Raw genomic sequence first — 24,012 nt, 5'->3', positions numbered from 1 at the left:
ATCTATCAAAGCAATTAGGATCTATCTTCAGCAGGGGAAACAACAGGATTTTGTTCTGATAATGTGTTGTGAATATGAGGAGGACAAAGATGCACAACGAGAACATAGATACAGAAAAAATATAATATAATAATAATATATAATAAAATAAATAAATATTAAAATAAATAAAACATAATATATAAATAAAAAAATAAAATAAAACAACAAAAATATGAAATAAGAAATTTCTCCACTTTCTCCGACCTTCTTTTGAATTTTCACCAATGTGTGTATCTTACAAACTCCACTAAATACCTCTATTTTTAAACAAAATAACAAGTAGGAATGGTTTATTTGGACACTAAGAATAAGTATTTACAAGATACGTGACAACATATCTCAGGTGTAGAAGAAGTGACATTTGGCTTTTGACATTAAGAATAATGAGTATCTATTTTACACATAATTTGTAATATTTATAATACTAAAAACTATCCAGAGTAAAAGAAATGAAGAGAGATTCCCCTCCAGAGTTATTTATATATAGAATATATTAAGAATAAAAAAGGTAAATTTTGTTATATTAATATTTGGACTATTGACAAGCCCGAAAATGGGAGTTGAATCATCTTTCATCCTATTAAATAATATTTATAAACTCTAAACTCAAACTAAAACTGTAATAATGGTTGGTCGGGTCGATTTATAGAGAGCGCTCGTGTTTTCCTTTAATTTATTGTGATTTCAATGAATGAAAATAGCAGAGAAACTAAATGGTAAGAATTTAAATAGTATGTTTAGCCTACTTGATTAAATTTTTAATTAAACTAAATGTTCAATGTAACTAACTGGGTTCAATAACATTCATATGTAAAAATCTCACGTCTGTATTAAGTCTAGAGGATTTAAACAAGACAATGAAGATTTGAATAGCCTAAGTTACTAATCAATTTCATTCTTAAATTAAATCAATCGCGCAATATTGTAAACATGCTATTCTAAACAACCGATCAATCTACACACAATCATGTTTTGATTTTTGCTAATCGAAAATTCATGCGAGGTTATATGTCACATATCAATTATGAATCTCTAACCTAACAATTAAAAGATGATGGATGATCAACAAGTCCTCCCAATCAGTTTAAATGGATTTCAATTCTCCTCCTAAGCTAGGAAAAAGAACTTACCTTAGCCACAAATCATGTTAATCGTCTCGTGTCCAAGATTACAAAAGAAAATCAAAGAAAAGCTAAAACTAATGTTGTAGATGGATAGAGGATGAAAAGAAGATGAAAAAGAATGACCATTTGACTAAAATGCCCTCCTATTTCAAAAGTTATATCTTAAATAGCATAACAATCCCAAGTTAAGTTGCATGAGATAGTACATTTTAATCATTCAAATTAAATTCTAATAGAAAGAAAAATTGCATTTAAAAGCATAAAATTAAAAATTAAAAATTAAATTGATTTTGAGTGATTAAAATCGTGTTTAAGAGATATTTTAAATATAACCAAAGTAATTTTAATAATTTTAAAATCACCCCAAACATGCCTTTAAGTTTGTTAGGTTATATCTAAATTTTTAAAAGTTAAGTTCTTATAAAGAGAATTACCAAATACCTACGAAAGTGTAGAATGTTATGCTAGCATAACTCTTTGAAGTGATGTAAAAATATGGACACATGTAATGATATTTTTAATCCTTAAAATTAATTATGTTTTTTTCAAATGTATTGAAAGAAAGCTCGGATTGATAGTATAAACACTGTATCACTTAAGCATTTGATAATAAATAACTTTTATTTACTAACTTCTTTTCCTATAATTTTCTAATGTGTTCTTTATTGTCGATTTATCATATTCGCTGCAAAACATTGTAACGAAACGAAAAATACAAAATATATTAATTTTTTTTCTTTTAATAGAAACCTTTAGTAATATTGTTGAATGAGAAATTTCAGCCAATCAAATTTTATCAGGTCATCAAAATAACAACTCATTATATTTGGAGAAAAATAAGTGACAAACTAGAAAATGTCACATATCTTCGACCATTTGATCACAATAATAAGCTCGTCGATTTCAACAGTGATCAAGCCTGGACCATGACCGATAAATTTGTTTAGATGTCTAATTCAGATTAAAATTATAAATTAGATCAGGCTGAGGAATTAAAGTCGCTCAAATCTGACCAAAGTCCAACTCACTTTAAATCCATGATAAAAATTTAGTCCAAAAAAAAAGATTGGGCCTAAACCCATGTAAGCCCAATCAAAACCTCTATAAATATAGGTCTCAATCCTTCATTTTTGGAGGTTTAAAGAATGAAGGCCGAATCTTTGAAACTCCAAAGCTCTAAAAATCCAAGGTTGAAGCTCTAAAGATATAAAGAATACAACTCCTTGAAAACTTTGAAGATCAGAAGACAAACTAAAGATCCAAAGATCAACTTTTATTCTCCTCAAGATCTAAAAATACTAAAGCTCAGAAGATTTCGAGAAGATCAAAAGACTTTCCAAAACTCTCGAAGTTAGAAACCTCAAACGTCAATCCAAGTAGATCAACAACCTAGAGGCCCATCCAAGTTGATCAACAAGTCAAAGGTTGATCCAAGTCGATCAATAAGTCAGAGGTCAATCCAAGCCAATTAGCAAATCAGAGGCTAATTCAAACTGATCAACAAGCAAGAGGCCGACCTAGTCAATCAACGAGCTAGAGCCTGATCTAGGTCGATCAACAAGACATAGATCGATCAAGGCGATTAACAAGGTCGATCTAAGCTAATCAACAAGCTAAAAATCGATTTAAACTAATCAACAAGTCAAAGATCAATCCAAATCGATCAACAAGCCCAAAGATCGACCCTCCAAGAAGATCATCAAGCTCAAAATTCAATCATCCAAGAAGATCATCAAACACAAAGATCAATCATTAGAGAAAACCAACCGATCTAAAGATTAAAGTTTACTTTTCAAAAGAAAGCATCAAAGGATTATGTATTAGAGAGTTTATACTCAATATGCAATACTTAAATCAATATAAAATACATTCAAATTCAAAGATTTGAATTTCCCCGAAAATCTCGTCAAACAAATTCTCCTGAACTCTTAATTTTTCTTTTAAAAAAAATCTTTAGTATATGAATAAAAACTATTACTTTCTCATTTTACAAGTCTGGTTGAATTTCAAAAGGAAAAAAAAAATTGAGACAACTACCTTCTTTGGTCTTAGCGTTTTTGGAAATAAAAGTGTTTGGTTCCTAAGAACTAAATTTGTCCAATTTACTCTCTCAATTTTAAAGAATAGGTTTAATGGGCCCCTCTCTTATTTTCTAGTTTAATTATATATATTTATGTTATTTTAAATAATGAAAATGAATTTTAAATTTAGAAAATGATCACTTGAGTTTAATCTTGTCTTGGTAACACTTTGTTCTTCTTTTTTTATAAAGGTATTGTAATGAAAGTGTGGTGGAGGAATCGAATCTCAGACCTCAAGGTTAATAGTACGAACACTATGCTAATTGAGCTACGCTCTTATTGGCAATGTTTTGTTCTTCCCTCTCGGTCTTTGTTGGCTCCATTTAATTCATTCTGTTTTTAGGGTGAGTTAGTTGATGGAATTAGAAGAAGAATTTTGGGTTCAGTTGTGGGTTTTTTCATGGAAATAATTAGTTTTTTATTTTAATAAAGGCAAACTCCTATTCTTGCTGAGTTCTTTCTTGGGTTTTCTATTCATACCAAGATAGAAAAATAAAATTAGGGAGAGAGATCCAAGGAGAGGAAGGGGAGAGAAAAATCAGAGGGAGGAGAGAGGAGTGAGATACTATGTTTTATTATTATTTTTATTAAATTTCATTTTCAGTATTTAAAATTATAATAAAAATATATAATTGAATCCTTTTGAACTAGTTCATCAAAATTACGAAGCTAAGAATCCGTTTGGAATAGAATTTAAAAACAAAAAATTAAAACAAAGAATTCAATGAAAACGTAGTTGTATATCATGTTTTCAAATGTACGTTTAGTAATAGATTCAAAAATTTGATTTTAATTTAAACAATTGTTTAAAATGTGTTTCTATATATTTATAAATCATAAAACTAGTTGCAGTTACCTACTAATATTTAGTTGACAATAAACCACTATTAATTAATTTATGAATATACTTTATGTTAAAGACATTTATGTAATTATTATTTTGTAATATTATGTAATTTATAATATAGTACATAATAAATATCATATTTTTTAAACTGAATTAAGTTTATAACATGATATATTGTTTTTCTACATGTTATTATCTTTATTTAATATAATTCTGCATGTTAAAATTTTAAAATTCAAAATTTGGATTTAATAAAAACATAAAAAAAAATGTCATTTTCAGAATTTGCATCGTTTGGATCACAAAATCCAAAAATAGTTTTTAGAAACAGAGTCTAGATGGTCTGCCAAACACATATTTGCTAAACTCTGTGAATTTAAAAACATAAATCTGAATCTGAATTCTCTACCAAACAAGTCCTCAGTTGACCAAATTGAAACTTTAAGGATTTGTTTCTAAAAACTCAAGAACTAAATGGTAATTTTTTCAAAAAGTTAAAAATTTTCATTATTGTTATTATATGGAGGAAAACTGTTTTAACGGTAAATACATTTTTTTGACTTTTTTTAAGGTTGAGGGGTACTAAATATGAATGCAACTTAACGAGAACAGTACCAACATTTGTTCATATACTAACGATATTGTTATATTGTAACGATTTTTTTTTTTTAAGTTTAATGAATAAAACTTTTGAAAATTTCAAAAAAAATTTAACCAAATAACTAACTGTGTCCATAAAAAACTAACGATAAAAATATTTTTAAACTTTTTTAAAAGTTTGAGTTAATTGAATTTAAAAAAGTGTCAGGATATTTTTTATAATTGACAAAAAAAACTTTGTTTTTCTAGCAATATATTGTGTCAATCAAAAACTAACTATAAGGATATTTTTAATTTTTTTTTTTAAAGTTTGAGAGTTCATTGAATTTTAAATAAGTATAAAGGGTATTTCCAATAATTAATTAAATAGTTTCTTTTTTACAATATGTGGAATAAGGGAATGGGACCATAGAATTTCCATTAAATGTGATATTTTAATAAGGATTTCCAAGAAAGCCATAATTAGAATATGATAAAAGTTACTTTAAAAAAATAGTGTCACATCATATTATTGTACTTAGAAATGAAATCACTATCATGGATTAAATAGGAAATACATAAACAAAATAAAGAATGAATCTTTTCTCTTTTTCAACTTAAAGTGCCGTTTTAATTATTTTTCGTACGGATCGAAGTAGAGGGATTTGAATTACAGATCTCGTAATTATTGATACACTCATATGTAAATTAAGTTATATTCGATCTAACAGTATTTTTAAAATTTATGAGTAAAAAATAGGAAAATTTTTATAAATAAAAAAATCCCAAAATTATTTACACTTTATAGCCAAAAGTTCCAAAAGTGTTGTGTACTTTTAAAACTTTTTGCTATAAAATGTGACTATTTTTAAATATTTTTTATATTTAAAAGGGTCCCTAAAAAATAGTAAAATTTCAAAGACAAAAATTAAAATTTAATAAGGACGATAACTTTATTTTTTATATCATAGTTATACATCTTATATTTTAAATTTAATAATAATTTTTTTTAACAATATGTGGGATAGAGAGATCGAACATCTGATTTCGATGTTATTGTATATATTTGATGTTTATTGAACTATGCTCATTATGACTTATATTTAATAATTTTATGATATTCATGACATTTAAATAAACTTTTCTCTATATAGCCCTTTAATTAATTCTGAAGAAGACCATGAATGATGAATATAAATAATTAAGGATGATAAATTTTTATTTAATTTAAAGGGTAATCTCGTAATATAATAAAATCATATGCAATCCAACATATATTTATGTACTTTGTTTGTTAATCAATCATTAAATTCGGTTGTAATCACTTTATTTATCCAAATGGAATCCATAATAATTCCTTCAAATCTAACAATGAATTTGGTTCATCACAATTGAAAGTTTGAAAATATTGGCATAATTATAGTCAAGAAGAAGTTATTCATGCATGAAGATGAGCATAATATATAAAGACTATATATGTGTCACATGAAAATTATTTCAAGTATTCATTGAATATAATCAAAATTTTGATGATTAATTGTTGTATTTTCCTTTTTCAATCAATCTTGAAAAATTTTAAGGTATGTAAATTCTTTCCTAATTTTGTCCAATCAAAGGAATATATCCTTCATTGCATTTCTTAGTACTTTATTCTTATTTAGAAAGAAAAAATCAAAATGAAAATGCCCTTCTCCATTCCTTTTTCATTTCTTATATAAAAAAAAAAAAAAAAAAAAAAAAAAAAAAAAAAAAAGCAAAGTTAGGCACCAAACCCTACCACTAAAATTATGCATTATTCTCATATATTTATGTTTCATTAATTCCTTCTTTAAAAAACATATAAACGCAATCTCACCCAATTGAAATATTAGTTTTTTTTTTTTAATTAAAAGCAATAATGGAGAATAAGTTCATATTTAGGTAGAGGGTAACATAGTAATGTTAAAAATATAGATGCCAAAGCTTTGAAAATGAAATTATGTCTATTTTAAGAAACCTTTTTTTATATTAATGTTTGGTTGTGAAAAAAATACAATTGAAACTATATATATATATATATTACATAGAAAGAGATATCTATGTTTGTGATATTGTTGTAAAATTAGTTGAAACTTCCTCCTTTGATCATTTTTTATATTAATGTTTTGTTGTGTATTTTATATGTCTTGCCTTTTTTTTATACAAATAAAAATTATTAAAAAAAAAATTTCATGCCCTAAAATTTGCATGATGTATTAATTTACCATTCAACTTTTTTTTTTTTTTTGTCAAAACCAATTTTGGTCACTCAATATTTATATATATAGAAGTAATAATTTAGTTCATGAAATTAGTTTGTAACTATGCAATCCTCAGTACTTCCAAATTTATAATAATTTAGTTCATAAATTTACATATGTAGATTAATCATAAATTGATCTTGGACAGGTTGATCATAAATTGACTAAGGATAAAGTTTCTTTGTAAGTTAAATTATAGAGATTAAATTGTTACAAACTTTGAAAATATAAGGACTACATTGTATTTTATTTATCGGAGGTTTGAATTTTTGGATGAGATTGTTTATTCAAAGAGAGTGTAATTTTTTTTTTATGGTCAGCATATAAGGGCATATTTGTTCGTATTTTTTATTAATTAATGTGTAGCTTAATTAAATATTATACATTTCGACTTTTTTTTTTTTGGATAGAAATTGGGTTTAGACATTTTTCCGAGAATACCTTTAAAAATTAGACATTTCTCTGATCACCCCATATTTATATTGTTGGAATACTTTGAATTTATTATCTAGCGCTTCGAACAACTTACTACAGGAGTCTACGATTATGACTCTAAGGTTTAAAGGAGTGCACTATATAAACTCTCTAAACCTAGAGGTGTCATATCTGTACTCTGTAACATTCTCTCTAATAAAATTATTCTCTCTGCCCAATGGACATAATTAATAAATTTTTAGTGAATCACGTAAATTTATGTGTCGGTTATTTGTTCTTTTACATTTTTTGTATTCTTTACTAGTCGATTTTGTTACATACATACATGTTGTTAGGACCTATTGTAGATGGTCCTAACAGCTTTGCCCATGGCTCAACAGCCGAAGGCCCAATGGGCACAAGTTGCCTAAAATAGTAAGAAAGTCCAAGGAACTTTTCAATATCTAGTCGAGGAGCCTAACCGATTACCTTAAACATTAAGAAGGATCTCAAGTCGACCATTAGTAGTTCGAATGAGTTAAGAACCTTTTGTAATTCTAATCGACTCAACATCGAGCCTTGATACATTTGTCAGATGACAAAAATATATAAATAGCATAGAGACTCAATCCTCATCAAAGGTGCATAATTAATATTACGAGTTCTACGCTACTTTGATCTAATATTGACTTAGAGCATCGAAGGATGTTGGACTTAGCACCACATTTATGAAAGTATTTCTTTGTACTTTTATAAGTATGCCGACCGCAATAGAGACCTTAGAGCCAACTATTAACTCTACTCGATCGGATTTTTACGAAATAAATTAGAGAGAAAAGTCCAACACTTGAATTCTTTATTCTAACAATAAAATTAAAAAGACGCTGCCCTAAAGCGAGAGTGAGATTATATCATTTTTTCCATGTATCAATTAAATTAATCATATTTGTATAAACTGTAAAGCAAACTATTTCAGATTAGTGAGCAATTATTCTTACTATTGAAGATCCTTTATTTTGTTTTTCTTATTAAATACTTGAAGATTCTTTTAAATTAATAAAACAATTATATATCGAGAGAACAAATAAAGTTTTTTTTTTTTTTTTTTTTTTGATGAAGAGAACAAATAAAGTTTCTAGAAACACTTCTATTTCCATCCCAACACATATTCTCTATTATTCTTTAGTTTTATTAAAAATTGAGAGAATATATTTTAATTAACATCTTGCAAATAATTTACTAAAAGGAATAAACGTAAGTTAATAAAAAATAAATTTCAATTACACACTAATTATTCCAGCCACTATATATATACGCACACACATATAAACCTACCTCCAAAAACCCCAATTAACATTAATTTTCTCTCGAAATCTTTAGTTTATAACTCTCCATATAATATGTCTGGCGTTTGGGTGTTCAAAAACGGCGTCGTTCGGCTAGTGGATAACGCCGGATGCGATAAGGCGACGGACGGCGGTCACCGGTCGAAACTCCAGCGGAAAGCGCTGGTGTTCAGTCCGACGGCGGAGGTGATGACGTCATACGCAGCGTTGGAACAGAAACTGATGACGTTGGGTTGGGAACGTTATTATGATGATCCAAATATGTTGCAATTCCACAAGAGATCAACGGTCCATCTTATTTCTCTCCCAAAAGACTTTGGGAAATTCAAATCCATGCATATGTACGATATCGTCGTCAAAAATCGAGCCCATTTTGAAGTTAGAGACACCTAACTCATTTAAAATTTTAAAAAATAACAATAATAAAATAAATTTAAAAGAACTATTACAAAAAAAGAACTCTACTTTGAGGTTTTCTGGAGAAAAATATTCAATGGGACTGTTACAATTGGATGCTTCGCAAGGGTCAACTATTGCATGTAAGTTCATATGCTTCGTGTGATTTAGATTTGTCGGTCGTATTGCTTTGGTCGTTGGATTTGGATTTAATGGTGTGAGATATGTGTCTCTTTGTAATGAGTTTTTATATGAATATATGTATTTTAAACGGCTGAATTATGTTTAAATTGCTAGTGATAGTTGCTGATATAATATGATATGTATTTAATAAACTACTTTTATGTGGAAATTTTATGAATAAGAGATTTGATTATTTTGTTTGTTTGATAAATTAGTATCTCGTTTGATAACTATTTGATTTTTTATTTTATGAGTACGTTTTGCTCAAATAATGCTTTGATACCATATTAGTCTAGTGAAAGTAAATAGATTTTTTTTTTTAAATAATGTTATTTTAATCATTATTAACAAAAATAGGTTGGGCGGATAATATTGACAAAAATAGGTTTTTTAATCGTATACCCGATACACGATTAGAACTAAATCGTGTACCCGGTACACGAGTGTTTGTGATCTGGTATGCACAAACTGCCAATGTGGCAGTCATGTAGCGTTAACTGAGTTAATTGTGTACCCGGTATACGATTACCCTAAGTAGTGGTCCCTTAAACGCCGTAGCACCTTCTTCTTCCTCTATCCAAAGCGTTTTCTCTTGTTGTTGTAGCCTCTTTTCTTCCTCCCCATTACTGTGGTAGCCTCTTTTCTTCCTCCATCCGGCCGTGAGCCGATCTACCACCCGTTGTCTACAATCTTTATCATTGTCCACCTTAGGTAAAGTTTTTTCTTTAATTTTTTCCCTTATATCTATTTGTTTATAAAAATGAGGATCAAGTTTGAAAAATTTATAGTTTATGGATTCATGATTTAAATGTATAATCTTCATATATATATATATATATATATATATATATATATATATATATATATATATCATTTTGTTTGCATTTGGGCTGAATTAAATGTATAGTTTATGGATCCATGATTTAAATGTATAATCTTTTTTAACTTAGAAATTAGATTTTGTTGGACTGATTTTGTTGGGCTATTTTTTTGGATGATTAAATTGGCCTATTTATTGGGTTGATTTAAAAAAATATATGTATTTGTTTATAAAAATGAATATTGCTTCATATATATATCATTTTAGCATTTGGGTTGAATTAAATGTATGATTCATGGATATACTATTTTGATTTTATTTGAGCTGATTTAAATGTATAGTTTATGGATCTTAGATTTATGTTGATATAAATTTTAATATTTAAATCTTATATGTTAACTTAGAAATTGAATTTTGTTGGGCTGATTTTGTTGGGCTATTTGTTGGATTGACATATTAACATATTTTCTTGTCAACTATAACCGTTGAAAAAATCATAATAAATATATTGATGCGTCCTGAAGATTTAGCTATTCTTGAACCCAGAAATGATGAAGACAATGATATTGATTTTCAAGTTGATGAATTATTTGGAAAAGATAGGAGTGAGGAACATGACCTTGAGTTGGTACCGTCGGATATGTTCACCCAAATAGATTGGGAAATTGCTTATTCAACATGTGAACGAGGGTCAACTTTGGAGGAAAGGAGTATATGGGTATATAATTCTAATTTAATACAGAAAGAAATGTTATTTAATACTAAAGAAGATTTACAGCTTGCTGTAAAAATGTATTGTGTGACAGAACACTATGAGATTATTGTAGTGGAATCAAATCAAGATATTTGGTATGTCAGATGCAAACAATGAAAGGATTGTATGTCGGTGTAAAACTCATGGGATGTTCGAAATCACCAAACTTGGAGGGGAACACTCATGTTTTTTTTTTTTTCAGAATTGACACAAGACATTCACAGCTTGATTCAAATTTTATGAGTATCGAAATCCAAAATTTGGTTAGAGTTGATCCTGTATTTTCTTTCATTTGATGTTCCAGGTACGACTATTTTTGGTCGAGTTTTCCGGTCCTTCGATCCTACAAGAGAAGGTTCAAATATTGTAGACCATTATGAAACTCATCTCTACGAAAAGTATAAGAGGAAATTATTGACCGTCTTATCTATTGATGCAAACGGGCGTCGAATTCACGCGGAATATATATTCTACTGGCATGGACGACATAACCGTTGTGCACAGGGAGGAATAACAAATGGGCCAACTGTATCAGATGACAACTTTTCCTGGTACGATTCAATCACGAGGCGATTTATCACACCTAACGGCACTTACTATTACTACATGGTAAGAGATTTAAAATCAAACATTTTCTAAATATATGATATGAATATTGTTTAATATTTATTTTTTTCATCGTACAAAATAATTTTATCGGAGATGTACAACAATATTCAGTACAACACAACTTACCAAAGTTGGGTTCAACGTGTCACCAAACATTGGTCAACATAGAAAGTATTATTTTACAAACAAGACGACTCAATGTTGCTGACACTGATCGAAGACTTGTTCGTCGTAGACGACAACGATAATAGGATGAAGCTAATTTAGATGCACACGAAGACAACCCCATGTGTGGTAATTGCCAAGGGGTCGTTTTTAAATTCCATGTAAACTTCTATTTTCAAATTAAAGAACTAATTGTAAATCTTCTTCAGTATCATGACATTTTTTTTTATATGAATGCAAAATAATTATGTTTTAATTGTAGATTAAATATATAATTAAGTTTAATAATGAAGGAATTTGTGGACCCAGTTCTAAGGTCTTAATATTGTTGTACATCTCCGATTAAAAAAAATTAATTAATCAATCTATTTTCTTAAAAAAAAAAAAAAAAAAAAAATCGTGGACCCGATTCACAATTATTGTAATCGTGGACCGGATCCACGAGTCTCTCCTCGACGGGTCAACCAACTGAGCGGATATGGTGCTGATTGGATTAAATGCTAATCGTATACTCCGTAATTTTCTTTCATACCAAAACTACCTTATTTTTGTCAATACTTTCTATTCCCTCCTTTTTTAAAAAAAAAATGTTTTCCCATATACCCCATTTTTGTCAATAATTTGAAAATCCACAATATTTTTTAACTTGATCCCAGTAAATATAACAACATCTGAAATATTACTAATCAACCCAAGAAAATAAATAGGCTCAAAGATTACATGGAAGATACACGGCCCAAATACATAAATCTAAAATACAAATATACCTTTAAAAGATATTTTAACTTTCATGGTTTTTTTTTTAATTCACTTTTTACTAATATTAAAAAAAAAAAAAAAAAAAAAAAAAAAAAAACTAAGCTAGGTTTTGAAAACTATAAAAAAATATATATATTAAAAACATGTTTTTATTTTTAAAATACAATTAAGAATTCAAGTCCTTCCAGTTGAAAATTATAATAGAAAAATAGAAAAATAAGCATATATCTCTAAAAGAAAATGCGTTTTTTTAACTGAAATTTCATTAAACCAACTAAAATAATAAGGTCAAGTGCTCTCTTCGATGAGGGCAAACGAGAGCCAACACGGGTAACTAAAAGCTCGTTTGATAAAGTTCTCATTCTTATTTCTAGTTTCCTATTTTTAAGAACTAAAAATAAGAATATCTTTGGTAACTATTTCTGTTTCTTGTTTCTTGAAAAAAAGAAACGGATAAGAAACAGAAATAGAAACTTGTTTGATAATTGTTTCTTATTTTAATATTTTTTTAATAATATAAAATAACAAAGATATGTCATACATTAAACATCGAAAGAAAAGTGTATATCATCCTAATACAAATAAGCCTCGATGCATAACTATATCATTCAAATATTGCCCAAATTTGATTGACAATGTTATCTTTCACTTGAGTCATTTGTAAATTATTTCGACTAAAAATATTAGCAATGTCTTAAATTATTCGACTCATATCTAACTCAATTATACTATGCAAATTGTCTAGCAAACTCTGCATATCTTCACCCATCATATCTTCACCCATCTTAAATTGTTTTGTTGAAAAAGAACAACGAGAAATAGAAACTTGTTTGATAATCATTTTTTGTTTCTTGTTTCTTATATTTTTCTTTACTTTTTCTCTTATTTTATAGTTTAAATGTAAGTTAACTATGTAAAACAAAAAAATATAGCATGTATTAAAAAATAAAATGATACTTATAAAACATTTACATTATCAAATATACATAAGTTCCAATGCAAAATTAATAACAATAATAGAATAGTTTCTATCACTCATATGTTGCTAAAAATTGATTTACAATATTATTTTTCACTCAAGTCAATTGTCTTAAATGATGTTGACTTAAATTCAAGTCATTTGTCTTAAATGATGTCGATTTAAATTCAACTCAATCATATTATTTGTAAATGTCGTAATTGTAAAATATTAAAGTGAACCTAAATGAATGTCTTAGTAAATAAAATTCATATATTGTAAAATTTCAACTCGTTTGGAATGTACTATAGATAAAAAAAAATAAAATTTATAATAACATATATACATGCATATTGAAAACAATTTTAATTTAAAATTAAAAATATTTAAAATATTTAAATGTACCTAATGAATTTTAAATTTTGGAAATATAAATATTGGAAATCCTAAAAAACAAAATTAAATTAACATATAAATACAAAAATTAAACAATGTAAAGAAATAGAAATAAAAATGTAAAATAAATATGGCAAAAGAAAGAAATCACTACAAGAATTTGTTTGAATCCCGACGGTCGCAAGCGTCAGGAGAAGTAAAAATTACCATTGGGCCAACCTTTTCCGACGGCAAAGAAGTCATTGGCAACACCATCGGGGTATCGTCGTCGGGGAAACCTTTCCCGATGGTTGGGAGGTTTTGCCGTAGGAAAAAAGAATTATCTCGATGGATAAGAATGGGGCATTTTTCCGACCATAAAGGAAGCCATCAGAAAAAAGGAATAAGGCCCGACGGTCGATCGTCAGAATTTGTAGGTTAACCCGACTCCCAACCGTCAAGATTTAATCTTTTGCTCGATGACAGAGCATCAGAATTTATGATCAGCTCGACGGTCTTCTAAACGGTCAAGATTAGTTTTTATCTCGACAGTTTTTGACACCGTCGAGCTTCTTAATTTCGGTCGATGGTGATGTAGACCGTCGGTATAGCTTTAATGCCTGAGAGCGATGCCTTTATACCGACGGTGCATAGAGACCGTCAAGATAGTTTTAAATCCATACGGTGTGTAGTCACCGTCAGGAGTTCATTGCCCGACTCCTTACTGTTGAGAGTTCTTGAAATAAACAAATAAACAAATTTAAATACCTCTTTAAATTTGTTTATTTATTTTTTTAGATCTGTTTTTTTTTTTCAAATGTCATGCCTGGTTGAATCTTATAAATATCAATCAACTAAATTAAGATTGCCAAAATGAAGTAAATATCCATAATAGATTAATAATATATTGAAAACCTTAATTCACAAGTTCTATAACATCCACAATTACACGATAACAATGTAAAACCTAAATACGCTTCTTGCCTAGAGATGTATCTTCAACAAAAATCTCTAGATACCTACATAATACAAATTTAAATAAGTTTAATGCTCAATAATATCTCAATCTCAACTAAACAAACCAAGTTACCTCAATCGAAAGAAACCTACAAACTAAGAACTCAATCATAAACAAACCAATAAACCAACTCAATCATAACTTAAACTTAACATACTTGTACTTAAATATAGATATGCAATCAACTGAAACAAACTAACTTACACAATCAAACTAACTTATACAATCAACCGAAACACCCCCCTCCCCAAAAAAATTATTCTCAATGGTAATAAACAAACTAACTTACACAATCAACTAAAACAAACTAACTTTCACAATCAACTAAAACAAACAAACTAACTAACACAATCAAACTTAAACACCCCCTCCCCCAAACTTATTCTCAATTGTAATATACAAACCATCTGAAACACCTATACGTTTATGTTATTACCATAACTGCAGGATAACAACACATACACAATCATCTAATTTAGCATAAAATAAAATTCAAACTCAACTTCAAGATAACAACATTTACTATACGCTTATGTTGTTATCATAACTGCAAGATAACAACATTAACTATACGCCTATGTTACTACCATAACTGCAAGATAACAACATACACAATTTTACAATTAAGTTTACTATGAAAGTCGAAGAGCTCCTACCTAGTTCGATCTATCTTTCATGAGTTGTAAGAGCATAGCTTTCATATCCTCCATCTCAGCTTGTCTTTTGGCGTCCTGTTCGTCCAATCTAGCCAATCTAGCCTTTAAGGATTCTATTTCTTGTTGCTGCTCCTCTATAATTCTTGATGAAGATGTACTGGGTGATGATCCCTTAGATTTTTTCACTTTTTTAACCTTCGGTGTCCTACCAAGGCCCACTCCTGGGCCCAACACCTGCTCATTCGCAGCATGATTAACAAATTATTGTATGAAAATTGTATATGAATAAAGTTACATTGAGGAATAAAAACTTACATATGCATCATTCGCAGCATGATTAACAAAAGAGTTATCACTCCTACAGTGTGTTTCACTAAATAAATCCACTAGGTCCATCGGTTCACCGCCAGGTCCTTTCTGTAAAACAATTCATAAGAAAATGAGACATTAAGATGAGTGTACTTTAACCAACTGTAAAAATTATACTTTATCCAACTTACCGTGGATTCTCTTATGCGTATAAAAGTTTTAGAACCAGCTGTATAAGTGTACTTTAAGACTGACCTGTTCCTCTGATTCGTCTCTGCCACTTTCTAAGAAAATGAGAAATTGAACTTCGTTAGAGTAATTGAAAAGAAAGTAAACAAAAAAAAAAAAAACAAAAATTATTACTTTCCAGTCGGCGGATTCAAACTTGTTGCATAGAAAGTGCCAATCCTCTATGTTGTCCTTAAGACGATCAGGTAGGTGTGCTTGTGTCTCTTCAGGAGTTGCATATTTCTTATAGTGTTTGTGTAGTTCCCCCTATACTCTTTGAACGAATTTTTCATCTGTACATCGATGAAATCATTGACTAGTTTGCTGGTCAAGTCTAACACAAAATGATTTTGAATTAAGACAGAAAAGAAAAACTATTTAGTATGGAAGCTGATGCATAGATAATTTGTAAAATATAAATTGACCCATCTTACCAATAATCGACCTTTAACAAGCTCTCGTGTTTCTATTGGTACTTCTCTCCAAGATCCATAACGAACGGAAAAAGATTCCCGAACGTTGGTACCAATAGCATTGCTAAACCTCGTTGCATTGTTGCAAGTTGGTTTCTATCATTCAGGGTCAATCTCGATAGGAATTCTCCTAAATTGTTGAACATATTTATCCAGATCAACATTTCGAGAGTATCCACATCCAACCCTAGTAGTCGTATTACCAAAATCTGCAAAAATTATACGTCGTTAGTTTAATGAAACATTAGTTTATATAAAAATGTCACTCTAAAATAACCTGTATTATCTCCCACAGAGGATGATGCACCAATGGGCTCAGACTGTAAGAACTCCAGTATTGCCTCCTCATCAGTATGACCTACCATTGTTCTTGTGTAATCAATAATATATATGTTATACAACAATATGTAAGTTATGAAATGGAAAAGAAACAAGTGTTTAACGTACATGCTCATGGAGAAAATACGTATTTACATGCTTATTCTGTATCATTAAGATGTTCATCGAAACTCAAACTCTTATTAGAAGATGATTGAACATCCTCTTCCTGATCATTTATGAAGTCATCATCAACTCGCCGAATTATCCGTTCTACAACTGTAGGATCAACATCAACTCTACATAATCTGACATCAATTATCCGTTCCTCGTCATTTATGAAGTCATCATAAACTTGCTGAATTTTAACTATTTTAGAATCACTCCTAAATATATCCTTATTCCTCTTTTGATCCTATACAATTTGCTCTTATAAAAGTAGATCTAAGGGTAGAAAGGCTTGAGATGTTTGGAGATAGTTTCAAAATGCTAGTTGATGTCCTAGAGGTTGAAGCCAAATTATTGTAAAGATAACCAAATGATATACACTCAGATAGAGATTTACAGTTGAAGCGAAATTGATGACAAAATCAATGTTAGTGCTATCATTCTTATGATAGTGCTAGTTGAAGTCCTATCATAAGAATTGATAATATTTAGCTTCATATATGTATGAAGAATAGGTAGTTCAGAAACTAAAGAATACAGAAAACATCCCCTATTCTCAAAGCTAAACTATTTTATAGAGTTAATCGAATCACCCCATAAACTAACTCGAATATCATAAGTTGTTGACACAAATTCATTTAGCGAGAAATCTAGCAAGAGAAAAAACTACCATAGTCCATTGGCTATCTATAGAAACAGAGCAAATCACATGATACGGAATTGAATTGCTCTTTAGCTAACAAAGTACCCTCATTCTATGATCCACAACAAATCTACATTACAATCAACCATCTAATAAACAAAAACTCAACATCCAATTCCAACAAATTTATTTCTACTTAACAAATCACTAACATCATTACAATCAACCATTTGTTTATGGTAATACTCAATACCAAGAATACTAAGAATATCAAGTAAATAAGTAAAAAAGAGTTACCTTTCCGGTGAGGGGGAAATCGGAGATGGCAACGGACGACGAGAGAAAAAACCAACCGGCGAGATGAGGAACCAACAAACGGCCAAGGAACGAATGGAGTTACCTTTCCGGCGAGGAGACGAATGGACAGCCAGGGAACAAACGGACGACTGCCAGAGGGAACGAGTGGACGGGAACGGTTGCCAGAGGGGACGAATGGATGGCAAGATGGGAACGAATGGCGACGGACGGTGACAGGAAGAACAACGACAAGAGGAAGAAGAAGAATAAGAAGAATTGGCGAGAGAGGGAAGAAGAAGAATCGGGGATTTAAATTTCATTTTTCCAGACAAGTGCCAATCTACTCCCATCCTCTAGTTCCCGCTCACTCTCTTCAACTTATTCTTCAATTAGCCCATCTTGGTCACTTTCTTCTCCATCGGTGACAACTTCTCCATTTTTTATGATCATGGTTCGCTTGTTTGGATAATCACGGCTAATATGACCAATTCCTTGACATTTCCAACATTTGATATCCTTATTCTTTTCTCAAACCTCTATCGATCCCTCTAATTTTTTCTTGCCTTTAAAGCTCTCGACCTTATCCTTCTTGTCAAACCCAAATTTTTCACTAGGCTTAAAATAAACTTTCCCAATATTTTCATTCTTTTGCCAAGTGTTAGTAGAAATAAAGTAGATTTAGAAGAAGCATACCCCTTGTTGTGCAACTTCTCCCAAGCTAATTACCCTTCAATTTTGACAGCAAGGTGTAACAATTCTTTCATGTCAAGGTAAGTTTACCCATCCACTTGATTGCCCAATTCTCGATTCATTCCTTCAAGAAGTCTAGCCATTGTATCCTCCTCATCTTCATCAATATTTGCTCAATTCATAATGGTTTGCATTTCCTTATAATAGTCATCTACACCTTTGGATCCTTGCTGCAAAGAATAAAACTTTTGCTTGAGTTCTCGAATGTAGTACTTAGGAATGTACCTTTTTCTCATTAGGACCTTTAACTCCTTCTAAGTTTCAATTGGCTCTTCGTAATTCCATCTTCATTCGAGTTTCAAGGATGCCCACCATACACTTGCATAATCAACAAATTCAGCTACAACAAACTTCATTTTTCTTTCCTCACTAAAATTGTGGCAATAAAAAACATGCCCAATTTTGCTCTCATATTGCAAATACTCCTCTAGACCCATTTCCCCATGAAAGGTAGGAATTGTAAGCTTCACTCCCGCTTAGAATTTTGCAGTTCTTGATTCATTCCTCCAAGATTTAGAGTAAGACTTTTCTCTTAGAATTTTGCAATTCTTGTGATAGAATGTGTGTGAGGCATTCAATCTAACCTTGATCAAGTTGATTATGGAGTGACTCAACTAGAATAAGATTTTTCAATCTTGCTTCTAGATCTTGATCAAGAGGTAATCTATCCTAGCCTATTCTCAGGGTTGAACTAAATCGTATAAGGAGGTGTTGATTTCTTAGATTCAAAGGTTCTAGATACATAATACCTTGGGTCTTTAGGCTGAGGGTTAGAGCTACCTTATCATTTGGTAACAGAGCATAGGTTGCATCTTTATAGAATTGATACTATTTTTCTTTGTTGTTTTTGCATTTTAATTATATCTTTCAATTCTCTCCATTGACTTCCTTAAAAAAAATAGAATTTGTTCTTGAAATTATTCATGTAAATTGTGTGTTAAATCATGGATATTTGAACCAATTTTACACAATTGAGTTATAACATTAACTCTTTCTATTTTCTGTCATTTCTTAGGTTAATTGCATGTTCATTTGAATGTCTTTACAACTTTTTATCATTAATTGTTGAAGACTATTCAAATCTAAAACTTTTTAACTTCTTTCTGAACTTTCATTTTCTTTCTCAATGCAAACGGCCGAATTTGACTCTGTACCCTTCATATAAGTTTTAGATCAGCCTTGTATCTTGAATTTTTAAGAAGAGCATTTCGTCAAATTCATTGCAGAAGACCCTTTTATTTGTAATTCCAATTCTGTGTTCAGATTTATCTGAAAACTGCATTGTACTTTCCTTTATTTGTTTGTTCTTTTCATTGTTTTTCTTGTTCGATTTTGTTGTTATTTCCATAGTTATCTTGTCTTGCTTATATTAAATAACCTTCTATATCAGGAATTGCTTGCATAAACCTACCCAATATAATAATTTAGCCACTTTTTCAAATAGCCTATCTTTTATGTGCGTGAGTCTTCTTGAGTGAACAATCTATGAGTTGAGTATTTTGAGATCTATTCCTTTTCATTTAAGAGCATGTTTCATCAAAGAAGAAATCACCATGAGAGTACAATAGCAATGGAAGTTTTCAAAAGACTTTTCGCAATAGCTTGGCTGAGTTGCATTAAGCGGTTGTTTACCAATTTAAATTGACTCAAGAATTAAATTTGCGAGATCAAAATTTGAAAAATGTTAGTCTATCTACTTAAAGTACGCTCATTGTTATGGTAGAGAGTGATAAAGTTCAAGATAACATACCTTGTGAAAAATTAGTTGATTGTATTGTAACACCTAATATTAAAGTTCATGTTGATGTGTTTGAGTTAGAGGAAAAGACAGAAAAGGCCAAAACAAAAGCATGTAAATTGATTATAAAAGAATCTTGCGAGAAAAAGAGTGAGAAAGAAAAACATGAGGTTAATTTATGGCCTAGAGAAGAAAATGAGAGAAAAGTTGAAATGTGAGCTTATGTGAGAGGGCTAATGAGGTTAAATCTATTTTGTTTTAAAATATATATATATATATATATATATATATATATAAATTTTTTATCTTTTATACAAAAGAACTTGTTTTCTAATGAGTGAGTTCAAGCCATGTTTTTCTAGAGTTTTTTTTTTTTTTTTTTTTTTTTTTGGAGTTCTTACAGGAGACCAAAACACTTACAAAGATGTTTGATTTGAAGATAGTTTCTAAAGTCAACAGTGAAGTACAACATATAGACTTCAAGGCCAAATCATTTAATGAGAGGCACAACTCCATATTTGCTTCAAAATTCAACCATGGCAGCAAGCATAAGGTGTTCAAAATGAGGAATTGGGCATGGAGACACTTTTGGAAGGATCGTTGTTATTTTCTGAAGAAACCCAAGTGGAGTTCCATCGATAACTTACTTATGAAAGTCCATGATTACAAGATTACTCTACAAGAGGAATGAGATGTGAATTACTGTAATGACCTGACCCCCTAGGACTAAAGTTAGGCTGCTACTAAATACATGCATGCATGAAACTTAAAACGACACCCGTTTATAGTGAATTAAATGCTAAATAAATAAGGTAAATTCAAAAAACCTTCATTAAATTCAAATATTAAAAAAACAGACGATAGGGTACCCATAAATCATAAATGATAATAAATAGGTTTGAAAACAAATCTTAATAGTAAGTTTCAAACATCAAGACTGAAAGTTTAAAAAAACATGAAAGAATCTAAACATCATGAGCGGAAGCATAAAGATGGTCCCCAGTGGCTCGTTCAACGATTCCTCTTGTCATTCACCAGTGCGTCCTTGCCCTAATCTAAAATATAAACATGAGAAATGGTGGGTATAAAATACTCTGTAAGTAACCCCCCTACTGAGGTCAGACTAAGCATTTATGTCAAATAAATGCAACATGAACTGAAGCTCTCTACTAGTGGGACATGAAGATTTTCCTTACATGGCTCACTCTTTTTCCTTTCCCCTAGAGTGTACCTCTTACATACACCCCAGGTCCTCTCTATGATTGTAGGGACGTGTACCTCTTTCGTACACATGGTTATGCATATACCTCTTTCGTATACACATAACCTACTGAATGTGTACCTCTTTCATACACATGGTTATGTATACATTTCTTTCATATACACATAACCCACTGAGTGTGTTCCTTTTTCGTACACATGGTTATGTATACACCTTTTTCGTATACACATGACCCACTGAGTGTGTACCTCTTTCGTACACCCCAGATCCTCTCTATGAATGTAGGGATGCATACCTATTTCATACACATGGTTATATATACACCTCTTTCGTATACACATAACCCACTGAGCGTGCACCTCTTACGTACACCCCAATACCCTTTAGGTATGTATCACTTTCATACACACCAGCCCTAGTACATCTCTTTCATGTACTAGTGCCCTCGGGCATGCATCACTTTCATACAGTCACATAGTCTGGAAAGGAAAAGAGATTGCATCTAACTTCATATTACATATAACATTCACTTAATCCTGAGTCCTCTAAAACCTTCTCGTCAACCTCATGTTAATTAACTTCAACATATGTATTTAATCTAGTTTTAAATGGATCAACTGTAGCACATCACTTTCATGCACTAAACCATGTAAACAAAAAATTATTCGGGATTTCATAATATATCATACAGACTACACATTCTCATAATAAATCGCATAACTATATAGATCAGCAAATATCTAATCCTCATCTAGCTTTAAGACATTCCATTAGAAGTGCCACTTAACTCATAATTTAAGGGTCATGTTCAATCATCATTTTAATATAACTCATAAAATTCTAAATCAAGCTCATACATAATCATATTCAGATATATTACCACATGTTCATATATCCTTCCTAAGTCCATTCAACTTCAGAACAATCAAAATTATCCTCGAAAATAGTTGTAGGATCCTTAATATTAAATATACAGTTTATCGCTTGGCACAAAGGCGATTCCAATAGTAAGATTACTTACCTCTGATCGAAAACTCTAGGAACTAGCAAACTTAGCCTCTTCCTTGCCCAATAAAATGTTGAATCAAACCAAACTAACATAAAAACAAACATTACTTTCAGTCTCTAAACACAGATTCAAAACCACCAATCCTAAACCAAAAGCTTTTCAACAACTTACCAAACAATCTGCGGGATCAAACTTAAAACTCCCAAACGAAAACACCAAGAAACCTCAAGATCCAAATCTATTGTCCAAACATCATGGGTAAATTTATATTAGGTTTTAGTCTATGGTTCGGTCAAACTTAAAGCGAGCAATCCATAAAACATACAACATACATAACAACCCAAACGAGTTTAGAGCCTTACCCTTCACCAAAATTCGTAGACTAGGCCTTTAGTTGGCTGGATAACAACTTCAATAATCTGAAACCTCGTACCAACATCCAAAATGCGATGAGTATCAACAAATCATCCTGAAAATTTAATGAGTGCCCAATAGTCCTCACAATCAAATCAATTAAAACTTACCCTTTATTCAAGATTCTGATAGAAACTCTTGGCAGTAGTGTCTTGGCTGAAGAAACGTTGATGACGGCAGTTGGGCACGACGTTCGAAGCATGACCGACGACCGAGTGGCTTTGGATTTGGTTCAAATCCGGGCAGATGGCTGAGAGAGAGAAATGGTTCGAATCTGGTTCAAATCCGACAACTAGTATAGGTCAGAAGAAGGCGGGGAAGCGCCACAACGCGCCTGGCCTGATGACGAGGGAGAGACGTGGCTGGAGAGAAGGCTGGCGGCTGGGTCTGCAAGAGGCGCGGCTTCGACTGGAAATAGCGCCACAGATGCGACGGTGCAGATGAGGCAGCGCGAGGCTGGGCGGAGCGGCGAGCTCAAACCGACAGAGGTCTGGACGAGCGATGGAGGAGATCGGGGCGGCTGGGCGACGGGCTGAAGGCGGCGAAAAGGAGAAGAAAATTTCAGACGGGGGGTGTGTTTCACGTGTGAAGAAGGAGAAGAAGAAACTTTTAAATAATAATAATAATAAATAAAGAAAATAATTATTTTAATGAAAGAAATAAAATAAAATAAAATAAAATAAAATTTTATTTTATTTCATTTTATCCTTTCCTTCAATACACAAATATATATAAATATATATTTTTAAAACTCTTCCCTTTTCTCTTTAAATTCCAAAACCAAAATCAAATCAATCTCCCAAAATTTTAAAATTTTAAAATTTTCGGCATTAACTAAAAATTAACTTTAAATTAAATCAATGCGACATAAATCCAAACTTTTCCTTTAAACAAAACTGAATTTCAAAATGAGCAAAATTGCCCTCAAATTTTACGAAAATTCAAAATTTGAATTAGGAAAACTTGGGACGTTACAATTACTTTTTCAATGGACCTAAGTTTTATCCATTTGATGTAGAAGATACCTTCAAATTCAAG

General features: G+C 30.6%; 2 protein-coding genes across 16 annotated transcripts; one reads left to right on the top strand and one right to left on the bottom strand.

The window, feature by feature from the left end:
* The first annotated feature begins 8,705 nt into the window (after positions 1 to 8,705).
* LOC120068018 (flowering-promoting factor 1-like protein 1) lies at positions 8,706 to 11,850 on the top strand. Its single transcript, XM_039019684.2, has 2 exons — positions 8,706 to 9,251; positions 11,170 to 11,850. The coding sequence occupies exon 1, from the start codon at positions 8,767 to 8,769 to the stop codon at positions 9,103 to 9,105; it is 339 nt and encodes a 112-aa protein (XP_038875612.1). The 5' UTR covers positions 8,706 to 8,766; the 3' UTR covers positions 9,106 to 9,251; positions 11,170 to 11,850.
* Positions 11,851 to 14,614: 2,764 nt separating this feature from the next.
* LOC120092496 (uncharacterized) lies at positions 14,615 to 23,595 on the bottom strand. 15 transcript variants are annotated; one of them, XR_016525414.1, is made up of 11 exons: positions 23,085 to 23,592; positions 22,923 to 22,979; positions 22,732 to 22,798; positions 22,573 to 22,645; positions 16,693 to 16,784; positions 16,377 to 16,624; positions 16,078 to 16,276; positions 15,906 to 15,998; positions 15,721 to 15,822; positions 15,406 to 15,639; positions 14,615 to 14,750 (listed from the first exon to the last, which is right to left on the bottom strand). XR_016525414.1 is itself a non-coding variant. In XM_090308571.1 (8 exons), the coding sequence occupies exons 1-3, from the start codon at positions 18,189 to 18,191 to the stop codon at positions 16,515 to 16,517; spliced, it is 552 nt and encodes a 183-aa protein (XP_090164697.1). In that variant the 5' UTR covers positions 18,192 to 20,595; the 3' UTR covers positions 14,615 to 14,750; positions 15,406 to 15,639; positions 15,721 to 15,822; positions 15,906 to 15,998; positions 16,078 to 16,276; positions 16,377 to 16,514. The 15 variants fall into 15 exon arrangements, 6 of the variants coding, with proteins under 6 accessions (XP_090164697.1, XP_090164700.1, XP_090164696.1 ...); XR_016525415.1 differs by lacking the exon at positions 14,615 to 14,750 and adding an exon at positions 16,863 to 17,041 and having other exon boundaries at positions 15,209 to 15,639; positions 16,693 to 16,773; XR_016525413.1 differs by lacking the exon at positions 14,615 to 14,750 and having other exon boundaries at positions 15,209 to 15,639; positions 16,693 to 16,773; positions 17,842 to 22,645; positions 23,085 to 23,595.
* Positions 23,596 to 24,012: the final 417 nt, after the last annotated feature.

Source organism: Benincasa hispida, chromosome 12, assembly GCF_027475165.1.
Source record: "Benincasa hispida cultivar pf3 chromosome 12, pf3_genome.v1.1, whole genome shotgun sequence".
In the NCBI taxonomy this organism is placed as follows: Eukaryota; Viridiplantae; Streptophyta; class Magnoliopsida; order Cucurbitales; family Cucurbitaceae; genus Benincasa; species Benincasa hispida.
This window is presented reverse-complemented; position numbering and strand designations above follow the sequence as displayed.

Excerpts from the sequence above, each read along its gene's own strand:
- LOC120068018 (XM_039019684.2), top strand. The coding sequence starts at position 8,767 with ATGTCTGGCGTTTGGGTGTTCAAAAACGGCGTCGTTCGGCTAGTGGAT.
- LOC120092496 (XM_090308571.1), bottom strand. The coding sequence starts at position 18,191 with ATGGGAGTAGATTGGCACTTGTCTGGAAAAATGAAATTTAAATCCCCG. Across the intron at positions 16,785-17,841 it reads ATTTCCCCCTCACCGGAAAG|AACAATGGTAGGTCATACTG; the intron begins GTAACTCTTTTT and ends TGATTACACAAG. Across the intron at positions 16,625-16,692 it reads CTCTGTGGGAGATAATACAG|ATTTTGGTAATACGACTACT; the intron begins GTTATTTTAGAG and ends TAATTTTTGCAG.